The 13,194-nt window shown below is 45.2% G+C and overlaps 1 protein-coding gene across 3 annotated transcripts; it reads left to right on the top strand.

Annotated features, from left to right (window-relative positions):
• The first annotated feature begins 3,767 nt into the window (after window positions 1–3,767).
• On the top strand, window positions 3,768–12,606 carry CCDC160 (coiled-coil domain containing 160). 3 transcript variants are annotated; one of them, XM_040468080.1, is made up of 3 exons: window positions 3,768–3,900; window positions 5,816–5,873; window positions 11,563–12,606. In XM_040468080.1, exon 3 carries the CDS (start codon window positions 11,587–11,589, stop codon window positions 12,553–12,555), a length of 969 nt encoding a protein of 322 aa, XP_040324014.1. In that variant the 5' UTR covers window positions 3,768–3,900; window positions 5,816–5,873; window positions 11,563–11,586; the 3' UTR covers window positions 12,556–12,606. The 3 variants fall into 3 exon arrangements, with proteins under 3 accessions (XP_040324014.1, XP_040324013.1, XP_040324015.1); XM_040468079.1 differs by lacking the exon at window positions 3,768–3,900 and adding an exon at window positions 4,520–4,702; XM_040468081.1 differs by lacking the exon at window positions 3,768–3,900 and adding an exon at window positions 5,229–5,250.
• Window positions 12,607–13,194: the final 588 nt, after the last annotated feature.

The following is a 13,194-nucleotide window of genomic DNA, read 5'->3' as shown; positions in this document are numbered from 1 at the left end:
ATTTACAACCCTGAGCACAAGAATCACATGCCCTTCCAACTGAGCCGGCCAGTTGTCCCTATAAAGATCCAGATTTTCATCCTATATGAGGCCTGAAGGACTTCCTTTAACATTTCTTGGAGTTTAGATCTTCTGGGGCTGAATTCTTTTAGCTTTTGTATACCTGAAAAAAACCTTTATTTTGCCTTTGCTTTGAAAGATCTATTTACCGGGCGAAGAAGTCTAAGCTGACTTCTTTTTCTTTCACTACTTTAAAGATGTTCCACTGTCAGCTGGCATGCCTTTTTTTCTGATGAGAAATCTCCTCTCATCTGTATGTAATGTGTCTTTTTTCTCTTCTGGCTGTTTTTAAGATTTTCTCCATCACTGGTTTTAAACAATGTGATTATCATATACCTTGGTGTAGTTTTTCTCATGTTTCTTGTGCTTGGGGTTCATTGATCTTACTAATTTTTGGGTACCCAGTACTTAGCACACTACGTGAAATGTTGCAGACAAATCAGTAAATATTTTCTGAGCCAAATGGAATGATTTCGTAAGGTAAATCAACTGTATGAATGCATCTGTTTGGATCTTCAAATATTTTAATTTGTTCAACCAAAATAATTTTCACTGACAAGTATTACCTTTTTCTGTGGGCTCTTTCTCTCTGGCTCCTCCCATCCACTGCCCTGCATTTTAAACTCCAGGAAATGGGAATTATTTTGGATTTTCCAAACTGTCACGTTGGTTCATGCTTCTGTGCCTTTGCACATGCTGTTCCCTCTGCTTTTATCTCTTCTGTCTGCCTGGGGAACTATTATTCATCTTTCAAGATCCAACTCAGATGGTTCAACTTCCAAGGAGGTTAAGACTTCCTTGACTCGAACCCCTTTCGCATCTGATTGACCACTTCTTCATCTGAGCCCATCCTAATTTTGTAAGTACTTCCATCACTGCGTTTATCACATTTGGCTATCACATTTGGCTATCTCGCACTTAGCCCAATTTCAGGCACATTGAAGTGCACAGCGATCATTACATGAATAAATGGGAGTTGGGAGAAATGTAAGAAAAGGAAGAGAGAGGGGCGCCTGGGTGGCTCAGTCGGTTAGGCGTCTGGTTTCAACTCAGGTCATGATCTCGAGGTCCGTGAGTTTGAGTCCCGCGTGGGGCTCTGTGCTGACAGCTCAGAGCCTGGAGCCTGCTTCAGATTCTGTGTCTCCCTCTCTATCTGCCCCTCCCCTGGTCACCCTCTGTCTGTCTGTCTGTCTGTCTGTCTCTCAAAAATAAATAAACATTAAAATTAAAAAAAAAAGAAAGAAAAGGAAGAGAGAAAGTAGCATTAGCAATGCAAATCCTATAAGACCTTATAGCTATCATAAGGATTTTAATTTTTACTGCAGGTCAAATTGAGACCCTTTGTAGGTTTCTGAGTAGAGTGGTAACATGATCTGACTTAATTGTTTATTTTTTAAATGTTTTATTTTTGAGAAAGCACAAGTGGGGGAGGGGCAGAGAGAGGGGAACAGAGGATCCGAAGCGGGCTTTGTGCTGACAGCAGCGAGCCCCGTTGTGGGGCTTGAACACACAGACAGCAAGATCATGACCTGAGCTGAAGTCAGACGCTCAACTGACTGAGCCACTCAAGTGCCTCCTGACCTAATAGTTTATAATGGTCTGTCTGGATGTGTGTTGAGAATCAATGGTTGGTATGTGTTGTGGGTTGCACTGTGCCCCCCCTCCAAAAACAAGATAAGCTCGAGTTCTTACCCTTCAGTCCCTATGAATGTGCCTTTATTAGAACTAGGGTCTCCGTGGATGTAATCAAATTAAGGTGAGGTCATATTGGATTAAAGTGGGCCCTAATCCAATATCTGATGTTCTTATTAGAGGAGGGGAATTTGGACACACAGATACACATACACACGTTCGCCAGCTTTGTGGAGATAACACAGACCCATAGGGAGAGCACCATGTGAAGACAGAGGCTGAGATTGGAGTGATGTGTGTATAAGCCAGGAAAGGCCACTGATTGCTTGCAATAATCGGAAGTTAGGAGAGACAGATGATGGTCTCTCAGGGTCTCCAGATGGAATCATTCCTGGCAGCACCTTGATTTCAGACTTCTAGCCTCCAGAACGGTGCGAGAATAAGTGTCTGTTGTTTTAAGCCCCCCCCCCCCCCCGCCGCCCCAGTTTGTGATACTTTGATACAGCAGCCCTAGGAAGCTAATACAGTGGACAAAGGTAGAAGCAGTTAGGAGGTGAATGCACTGGTTCAGTCGGGAGATGATGGAGACCAGGATCAGGGTGGTAATGGCGGAGATGGTAAGAAACCACCAGATTCTGGATACATTATGAAGCTAGAGCCAAAAGAATCTTTTGATATATAGGTGATGGGGTGTAAGAAAAGTTAGCTATTGCTATCTGCGTGAATAGTTTAAATATTTATCGACATACAACATATACCCAGAAGTGTGTATTTTTTCATTGCCTTGGGGCAAATATCCCAGGTTTGAGGTTCTTCAAACAAGGCTCATTCATCGGGGACATGAAAAGAAGCTTATTTTGCTATGTGATCAAAGGGTACACCACATGATTTCTCTGGGTCTCAATCTCCTACTCGATGAAACAAAAAAGCTGAGCTCTATTGTACGACTATGTGATTCTATTATCATCACGTGCCTCATTGCCTCGGTATTGATAAAGTTTCCAGAGGATAGTACCCTGTTTTCTGACTTCCATATTTGAAAACCTGTCTACAAGTCTGCAGTATCTTCAAGTAACAGAACTCTCTGTCCTCTCTGTTGTTGATTGTCTGCCATTTGATACTTTGAGTAGGAGTGACCCACCATATTTAAAAATAGAATTACAGAAAGACCAAAGTAACCCTTTGTGCATTCTTTCCGGGATATGAGAGTGGAGTGGGGTTGCCTAATGGGAGTGTGGAAGTCCATTTGAAATAAAGATTTGGAATTTTGAGTCTCGAGACTTCAGATTCCACTTCTTGGAGCACACCCCGAGTTATCACCCTCCGCATGTTTATACTTTAGGAGGTTAATGAATTTATAGGACAAGATAATTGTAATACTAACAGGAAACATTTATATAGGGTTTGCTATGTGTCAGGCCTTGCTGTAAGGGTTTTGAAAATATTAACAGTTATTTTCCCCATTATACAAACAAGGAAACTGAGGCACAGAGCTATTAAGATTCTTTTATTCCGTTAATAAAGGATCTCATATCAAGCAAAAATAAATGGAACCCTTTCCCAATAATTAAAACAGAAATGACAAATGCAAGGCACTTCGGAGACCTAATATCAAGAAAAGAGGTTTTGTCACGATCCCACAAACTAATTCTGACGGGGTCCATAACAAAACACCCTTGACATTAGGCCGCTTCCTGCCTCCAACCCTTGTTGACTTTGGATCTCTAAGGAGGAAAAAGGAGACTGAGAACCAGGTATTGTTTCTAAGTCGGTCCCTCGCTGTCACCTTGCAAACGTGCTTTAATCTTTCACTTGAGATTCCGGAGTCAATGTTTCCTAAAAGGAAAAAAGCTTTCCTAAAAGGCGCAATTATTACCGTGTTGGACACCCGAGTTCCGCTCTGTTCCGGGCCCCGCAACCCTCGCCAGGTCTATCTTTTGGTCAGTCTCAGCTGGGTCCAGATGAGAGAGACTATGGCCACGCCTTGTCATCAGTGTGGGTGACCAACGCGGTGACGGAACAATCGGCGGTGGGCAACCAGGCTGATCGATGACTGAGGGGGACATTTATGTATTCAGCCAAATACCGTCCGGAGTCTAGTACCCAATGAAAGACGTGGGCTTGTTCCCCCAACCCCATCCCAGAAGCGGGGGGCCAACTTTGAAGCTGGTGTCGAACTGAGTGCCTCCACCTAGATTTTAGCCTCAGGTGGGTGCAGCGGTGGTTTGGGGAAGTTCCCGAGTGATAAAGAGGAAACCCGAGCTACCTGAGACACAAGCCCGGTCTCCCACAGGGGCACCACGGGGGACAATGCTCTCCCGGCGCGGGTCCTTCGATCCCTGGCCAGAGGCAGACCTTCCCGCCAGCCCAGGTGCAGAGGGGCAGGGGCGGGCGAGGGGGCGGCGGCGGCGTGCCGTTCCCACATTGTTAGGGACGCCGAAGCACATCCAGGCTAACCTTCCACGGCCAACGTCCTCAACGCCATGCTACTAAAGGACAGGCCTAGGGATTAGCCCCGCGCCACTCCCCCCTCCCCCCACAGTCACGACGTCCAGGTGCCTTTGTGAGTCACCGAGACCCTCCGTAATAAGCCCACAGTGGGTGGGGCCGCCTCACACTTTCTCGCCTCTTCCCACCCTGACCCAGTCCTCCGCCGATTGAGCTCCCCAGGCCGGCGGGCAGCAGCAGCAGCAGCAGCAGCCGCCGCCGCCACCGCCGCCGCCGCGCCCGCCCCACCGGGCATGCTCAGAGCCCGGGCGGGCCCTGAGTGGCGGCAGGCAGCGCCCTGAGCTCCGCGCGGGGCCCCCGCGCCCGGGTCCCTTTAAATCCGGCCGGCCGGTTGCTAGGCAACGGCGCGGCCCGCGCTGGCGCTGCACTGCGGAGGCTCTGCCCCGCGCCGGCCGGGTCGGGTCGCGGTGGCCAGCGCCGAGCCCAGGGCTGCCGGCCGCCAGTGGTGGCTGGCTTCGGGGAAGGGGAGCCAGAGCCCGCCGGACCCCACCCACGCTTTCAGGTACGTCTGCGCGCGGGAGCGCGGGGGCTCCCCCGGACTCGCCGCAGAGTCACCCCGGGCCCGGGGCGCCCGGTCCCCCCACCCCGACCCCCCGCTGCGGCTTTCCGCTCTCCTCCGAGGCCCGGGCCGGGAGCTGGCGAGCGCCGCGGAGCCCAGGGGACGGGGCGTGGGCGTCGGGGCGCGGAAGGAGGAGTGGGGTCGGGCCTCGCCCGCTGCCCTCCGCCCGCCCCCCGACCCCGCGACCCACCCCCACTCCCGCCACGGGGTAGGGGGACCGCGGAGGTGGCAGGTAGCGCCCAGCCCCGAGCCCCCTTCTCCCCACTGGAAGCAGCGATGGCAGGAGTTTGTTAACCATTTACCGAGAAAACCCCCTAACTATGCATGCATAGATACAGCTTTATAGCACGAATGTGACTTCCATACTAATAAAGTACTCAGCCTTTGGAATTAAGGTGACTCCGTACCTTTTCTTCTAGAAGGAACAGTTTCACACTAATAACAAAGAATTGGAGGCTTGCAAACCGTTCACCGGGGCCCACTTTTCAATGGTACTTTGCTTCACTTTCAGTATCTGCCGAACAATAGGGAAGACAGTTTGTCCCATGAAGTGGACGCTTGGCTCAAATGTTAGGACCCTGGGGGACGAAGGCAAAAATCGAGATCACTTCCCATTTTGATGATTTTACAAATTAACCGCACTCGGAGGGAGGGAGGCAGGCAAGGCCTGGGCTCCAGCCCTTTGCTAACGTGGCTCTTGGCACGCTCATTAGTGACAAGCATGCTGCTGCGGCCACCAGCGGTGGCTCATTTGTTTGGTAGGTGCTAAAGGCCGGGAGATACCGCGGTGAATAACACGCCACCATGATTCTTGTCCTATTTGATAACTTCCCTCGCTGGGGGACGGGAGACTTCGCGGCATAACAGTTGGGAAAGTGGGCTGACAAGTTAAAAAGAAAACTTGCTTCCGAGTGTCTGGCATCACATTCTAGATAGGCCACACGGCATTCTAAGTATATCGCTTGTCATTTTAAGCTACATCTCAGATACACACACGGATTGGGGTATTCTGGTTAATTATATTTCCTAATTATGCTGTGGGGATTTTATTTTCAGTTCAAGCTGGCGAAGGAGGACAGCGGCATCCAATAGAAGACCCTGGATCACAGAGAGTGTAAGTTGTGCTGGCTGGTAACTTGTTACTGTTGGTGTTTACCGGCGCAAAGCCTCACCCCAACAGAAATCTTCAACTTTGTAGCTAGATCATCAGTCTGCGTTGGCAGCAGGCTATCAGAAAAAGTCTCATGAAAATACAAAACGAAACAAAAGTGTCCTGAAGACTTTAGCTAAGCCAAATAACCTTTGGGGGGAAAATAAGAGTCCGTTTCCTACAATGTTACCCCGAAGACTGTAGAAACCAGAGGAGAAATTATAGATATTTACAAAAACTCAGTTAGAATCAAAGCATTAATAGAATTTTCGGAAGGAATGTGAAAGGTCATGCATTCAACAAATATTTTTTGGTGGCTACTGTGTGTCGGGAGACAGAGGTGAATAAGACGCCAGGAGATCACAGCGTGTGTTGGTTGGTTGCTAATATTCAAACTGGTAGTCCGATTGTGATATTTCTCAGAAGTTATTGGTGGCTCTGAAAAACACTGGGGCATTTGGAAAGTGTTTGGTAAAGCAACTGGAGATAAAACGCAAATACCTTCAGTTGCGGAAAAGACTCCCTTAGAATCAGTTTAGCTTCGGAAATGTGGAGGCATCAGCCACTTACAGGCCTCAAGGCTAACGTTCCCTGAGGATGCAGGTTAAATTCGTGTAAGATTTGACTTTACGTTCCCCACTGCTTGTTTTAATTTTTTTTTTTTTTCTTTCCAAACGGACTTTGTCTGAGGTCTGATGATTTCAGGCTGGCAACTTGGGAGAAGGAGTGGGTTGTCTGACTGGCCGGTTTATGTCCCAAGGGAGGGTAAGGAATGCCTACAAAACAACAAAACCTATTGTCTACAGTGGACTTTAAAATTGCTTCCGTTTTCATTTTCATTCATTTCTCTTAACCACCTGTGAAATAGGTATATTTTCCCTATTTTACACCTGAAGAAACCGAAGCTCAGAAAAGGTAAGTTTTCCCCGTAGGTCTCAAGTGTGGGAGTCAAGGAGATGGGCCGCCCTCCAGTCTTTTCTCACTATAGTCCTTACTCAGTTCCTTTCTCAAGAACTTCCTTTTCCTTCGTCCGCACACTGTTGCACACTTACACATGTTCCCCCACCTTGACTTCAGACACTTCATTTGGGTCCTCATTTGGGTGTTTAACATGTTTCCGTGAGCCGCTGATTCTCAAGAGGGTGGAGAATGGAGACCTCCCCTGGAGGGGGCAGGTCACAGTCTTCTCAAATAAGGAGAGATGGTAATGATGAGAGTGTTTTGTGCCTGGGAACAGTGGAAGCAGAAGAAAAAGGTCGAAAACTGCTGCCTTTAAGTGAGAACAGATCGGACAATTGAGCAAAGAAGCCAGGCCAGTGACTTTCTTTGTAGCAGGCTTTTTTTTTCCTCCTGCCTCCTTTTGGCCCAGCCGTTTTTCTGAGGGTTGGGAGAACTGAAACCATCCAAGAATAATGGGGGAAAGTTCCCTGGGCTAAGAAGGGGCCTTTTGTCTTCCCCTCACTGCTCCTGGGTTGTGACTAAAAGCCCCGCCTCTAGCTGAGAGGGTGGCTGAGGGGCTGAGTGTAATGACAAAAGTTTGACCGTCACAGGTTGGAGATGACCTTTTCCAACCGGCATTCCCAATTGACAAACTTTGGCATGAAGCACTCTGGCGAGGTGGCGAATAAAAGCCTCTGGAGGTTTTCCAGAACTGTTTCCCACTCCCTGCCTGCCCCTGCCTGGGGGAATACTTGCATTTTGCGGACAGATGTAGATTTATGCAAAAGAGATTGTCCTGAAACTTGGAAATCAAATTCCAATATAGATGAGATAAGGCAACAGAAAAAAGACCTTTGATTTTGAGCTTATCAAATTTCCCTAAAGCGTGTGATTTTAAAAATGAATATTTTAGAAAACAGCTAATTGGATTTAACATATTTGATCACTTATCCACCTTAATATGAGTGTGTTCCCCAGGGCCCCATACCTTGAAAATGAAAATGAGATGATTTTGTGGGTTTCTCCCTTCAGAGTAAATAGTGGTGTATTATTTTCTGGAGCTATTCCAGGGTAGCTGTGCATTTACCTAACTTTTTTTATGGAATGGTTTGCCTAAAGATCCGTAATGAATGATTGCTCTTTGCTTAGCTCTCAACAATTAGGTTACATGACATTACATTATAAATTTCTTTTCAACTTATCGTATCAGTGGTTCCCAAATTCTCTAGAAGAGTCAGGAGATCACTCACTCCAGCAAAATGCCCTACTGCTTTGCCACTGGAGAAAGAAAGTCACCGGAGGAGGAATAGCGATGTTTTCAGAGAGACACTAACTAGAAGGATCAGGAGTCTCATACTAATTCACGTCGGGCACAAATGAGTAGATGTAACCAAGTCCTCGACACCCATGTCTTACCAGCCCGGTCCCAAGGACTTCTGGGGGATCGCTCTCTTAGAGGGCTATTAATGTTATTTTTGTCATGGGACTTTATATTGTTTTCCTGTGTCCTGGCTTGTTTGTTTCTTTCAAATTTTCATTTCTCTGGGACCTCCTTCCCCTCCCCTTTAGTCCTTCCGTAACCGGTGTAGCGGTGGATAGGCACTTCCAGTAATAAATGCTCACAATTGACCCACTAGAAAGGCCTGCTTCTCCTTTCAGTAATGGCTCCCGCTTTGATCTGCCTTCTGCTGCCACAAATTACCCAATCGTGTTTATTGAGAGCAAAATGGCTGCCATGGCAGGGTAGACGAGCAGCATTGTCTCAAAGCATATTCCTTGGCCTTGCCAGAGAATACTAATGTCATACTCGTCCTCCATAAAAAAACAAACAGTGCAGTTTGCGAAGAGAAAATGACACTGGCAGCTCTTACCCCCAGTCTGGGCTTTGCCATACTCTGTGACTAGATTTGGGAACAGGCCTTTAAAGGATATCTTGCCAATGAAAGAGGCAAAAAAAAAAAAAAAAAAAAAAAAAAAAAAAATAAAGAAAGAAAGAAAGGAGCAGCTCAGAGCCCCCTTGACCCTGTCCTTTTCAAACCTTTCTCTTTCTGTCCTTTGATATGTGACATGCGATTCTCCTTACCCTCCCCCCTTCATTTTTCCTCTCTCCTTTTGTGGCCCTTTAAAAATTACCTAAGCTCTGGAAATAGTGGGGTTGTTTTCTTTCAGTTTGTGGAATGAAACCTAGCAGAAGAATAAAGAGGAATTTTCAAACAAGCGCTGACCTGGGAGACAGGGTCTCAGTTTTACCAGCACAGCCTGTGTGGACTTGGTCAAGTCACCTGACTTCTCAGAGCCTCAGTTATAAAATCAGTGGACTCTTCCCAGTTCTTTGAAAAGCACTGACCGTATCAGGAAATTGTACAGAGAGAGGCTCAGGGAAGAAAGGTAGTGAAATTGAAGAGGAAAAAAAAAATATGTTTCTGCCAGAGATTTATCAGAGGGTTGGAGATAGAAGTCGCCTTTTCAAGGTGCAAAATTATCAATGAAGAGAGTTTCTTATTGTAACCTTTTTCTACACCCAGATTTCTGTCTCAGGTTTGTCATTATTGCTACCTCCAGGTATACGGTGGCCTCACCTCACTTGCCCCTCTCCACACCTCCTTCCTGACCAATCTCACCAATACCTTTCATCCAGAAATAGGTAGGAGGAATAGTAATCTCTCTCCCATTGCTGCCCGATGAGAAGCATTTGTATCTGTTACAGAATTATCTGGTGAAAATTTGACTGCTAAAAAATGTGACTGGCAATTAGCATCACTGTCTTCTCTCTTTCCTCTGTTCCTTTTTTTTTTTTCTGACCACTGTAAAGCTCCCAGTCATCTTCATTCATAGTTCTAAGAGGAGAGAAACCAGGATTACGATGATCTTCCCCTTAAAGAAAAGACAGAGCCTAGATGCTTCCGGGTGGTGATTTAGTAGGATCATAAAAGTCAGAAAGGACTGTTTGACGAGAAAGGAGCTGATGCTCCAATGGCAAATATATACAATGAACTTCCAAGTCTATGCTTCTTACTGTGGTCTTGTGAACTAAACCTAAGTAAAGCTCGGCTTATGGCTTTTGAACCGATCATTTTAACACCTTCACTGAGTATTTGTATCTTTCCCTGTCCTCAAAGCCCAGTGGTTGCCAGTGGGGAATGCACCCTTGGGGATGTTGAGTCCCTTCCCTCTTTTTTGGAGGAGGGTGGAATTAGGCATGTTCAGTACACATAGATACCAAGTTTACTCTCTCACCATCGCAAGGAAAATCTAACATTTAAACTGTTCAAAAAACTCCTGGGGAGGGGCGCCGGGGTGGCTCAGTCACTACTATTACCATCTTTGTGTTATATCAATATATATCACATACTAAATAATAGGCCATTATAATCTTTAATAATATTAAAGAAGATATTACTTTAAAAAGAAACACAACAATGGCCATTTTCTGTTACCAAGATAAAATTATATTTGTGTGCATGAGAAAAATCAGTGGTGATGCTACAAATATATTGTAGCAAATGAACGTATCAGCAATTGCAGTTGCTGGTTTGGTCGCTTCAGATGTCAGTGGCCTTTCAGCATGTTGCTCGGGTCCTTCTTTCTCCCTACTCTCCGGAGTAGTTCTATTTGATCAAATACTTCTGTCCCTTAGGAAAGCTGTTATGTTATGGATTCTCTTTGAATAGGGAAGACTCCTCTTGACACAAAGAAGAATATCCTTTAATTTTTAGAAATGGAGAAAGTTGGTTGTGATTTAGCCTGTTACATTTTTACCTAAAAACCACACTTGGAGTCAGTATCTCGAGAAAAACCCATTTGGTGGCGTTAATATCTTCAACTGTTGACGTTCAGTTCTCATCACGAAATTGCTGTCAAAATGGATAGAATTCTGTACTCTTGGCAGTCTGGCCTAAAAGCAAAGCCCAAGACTGGAATAGCAGGAATTTGCAGGTCAAGACAGAAGGGCATTTGGCAGAGTTAGTCGTAAGGAAGTCTGCATGGTATACTTTACCCAAAGCAGCTCACATTGCATTAAGCCCTGATGTTTTAGTCACTTTAAAGAGTGAATAAGTGGTAGTCCAGCCCAAAAGAACTAGAAAAAAATCAGGCACGTCGGAAGCACAAGTATTAACCCGCTCTTAATATTAACCTGTTAATTTTTTTTTTTATAACCTGTTAATTTGAAATCGCATTTACTCTTTTGAAGCAGTTCATTTTCGTGTGTGTGTGGTTGCTATCTCATAGAAACGTTTTCTCAGTCTACAATAAATAGCCAAATGTGGCAATTGATGGGTTATACTTCGTAGCATCAGAGAATTTGAAAGCTGGAAGCGCCTGTGGAACTTAGCTGGCTTCGTTTACTTACTTGTTTTGAGAGAGTGTGTGTGTGTAGGGGATGGGAGAGAGAGAAGGGAAAGAAATCTCTTAGGAGGTCAATCTTAAGGGAGAGAATCTTAATCTGACATGGGGCTCGAACCCATGAAGCATGAGACCATGCCCTGAGCCGAAATCAAGAGCCAGACGCTTAACCCACTGAGCCACCCAAGCACCCCTGGTTTGTAGCTTATCAATGAGGGGGCCTAAGCCCGCATCACTCAGTGAGTTAAAGGGAGAGCTAGCCCTCAAATAGTTAGGTCCTTTCACCTGTGAGCCAACACAAGTGGTTTCTTTCAACTGCACCAGCTGCCAGTGCAAACAGTGTGCCTTGATTTTGTATTTTGTTTTTCAGGAATCGGAAGACGTACCAGGAGAAATGGATGCTAGAAGAAAACACTGGAAGGAGAATATGTTTGCTCCTTTTTTCAGTGCACAGGATGTTCTAGATGAGGATTCTCAGCCTGAATCGTCTTCTGAACAAATGACTTTAGATAAGGCCAATAGAATAGAAGGAATTTATAATTTGTCTAGTAGAAAGTTTCAAGAAGAAAATAAATTTAAGAGAAAAGAATTTATTTCTCAACGAAATGAAAAAGAACAAGAACCAAATTTAACAGGGAGAAAGGTAAACATTTCAAAGAATGAAGCAGACACAAATTCCGTCTCCTGTGAATCATCTAATTTGGATGTTGTGACCGAAGAAAGGGTTATTAGCATGGAACATCAGTCTACCTGGACTACAAAGGAATTACCAACCCTCCCGTGGCACGACACGAAGAAGAAATTTACCGAAGGAATGTCTCCAAAACTTCGCCTGAATCTTTTGAACGAAGAACTGGAAGAACTTAATATGAAATGCAGAAAAATAGAAGAGGAATTTGAAAATACCGAAAAAGAACTCTTGAACTCCAAAAAAGAAGTCTGTGCAAAATCCCTGAATTTTCAGGACACAGGGACGGAAGCTTCAAAGAAAGACTGGGAGCTCCAAGCTTTAAGAAATGACCTATCTGAAAGAGCAACAAACGTCCAGAAGTTAACTGAAGAGCTCCAGCAAGCCAAAGAAGTCATCCACAGGCTGAGCCGAGAGAACAGAGATTTAAAAGAAGCCGTCAGGAAACTAAAGTGTCAAACTGAGATTGGAAACGCACTCCTGAAGGAAGAAATGAAACTGTATTATGAATTAGAGATGGAAAAGATCCGCGGGGAGCTGGATGCCATCAAGAACGAACTGAGAGCTGAGAAGACCCTGCAAGCAAGAAATAACAAGGCCCTGGAGTTGCTTAGGAAGCACTTTGCTTCCGTAACATCAAGTACCCTTGACAGCTTGACGGAGGAGTTTTTTTAAAACTTGAAAAAATAAAAAAAAGCCTTTCACGAGGCAAATCTTGGAGCCAAATCAGTGTTTCTTGTGCTTTCTTTGTGTGCTACTTAAAATGTGTGTAATGGGACGTAGTTTTTCATTTGGGTGGAAGCAGGATATCCATAAAATGTATAAGCATTCCCTTCAAAGCTTCTGCTTCCTCTTTCGAATGACGTTATTGCGAGAGCCCAAATGGAAATGAAGCTTCAGAAATCTCTTTATATATATATATATATATATATACACACACACACACACACACACACACATATACATTTCACTCAAAGACCTGTAGTGATTCACCAAATCATTTATGAATACAAATCAACAGCCATTTTGTCATCTTGTGAGCAATCTGTCCTTGGCACGTCAATATCGTTCCATCTGTGTTCGCTGATATTAACAATAAAAATCCTGTTTATGTGTGTAAGCATAGCATGTCTTTGGGTCTTATAGCTGCCTGTTCAGACTCCATGGGATACTAAAAATGTATCTGCTTTCTTTGAGATTCGACCTTAATTAGGTACATATAAACATCTCTGGAAAAAATGCGTTTCCCCCCCCCCCCCCCCCCCCGGCCCTGCTGCTTTCCCTCTGCTTTCTCCCTTGACCTGGCCGCACTTC

This window comes from Herpailurus yagouaroundi, unplaced genomic scaffold (genome assembly GCF_014898765.1).
Source record: "Herpailurus yagouaroundi ecotype Mexico unplaced genomic scaffold, PumYag 67681, whole genome shotgun sequence".
Lineage (NCBI taxonomy): Eukaryota > Metazoa > Chordata > Mammalia > Carnivora > Felidae > Herpailurus > Herpailurus yagouaroundi.
Note: the sequence above shows the minus strand (reverse complement) of the source record. Positions and strands in the feature narration are given on the sequence as shown.

Bases quoted from the DNA above. Each gene is read 5' to 3' on its own strand.
- CCDC160 (XM_040468080.1), top strand. From the start codon at position 11,587: ATGGATGCTAGAAGAAAACACTGGAAGGAGAATATGTTTGCTCCTTTT.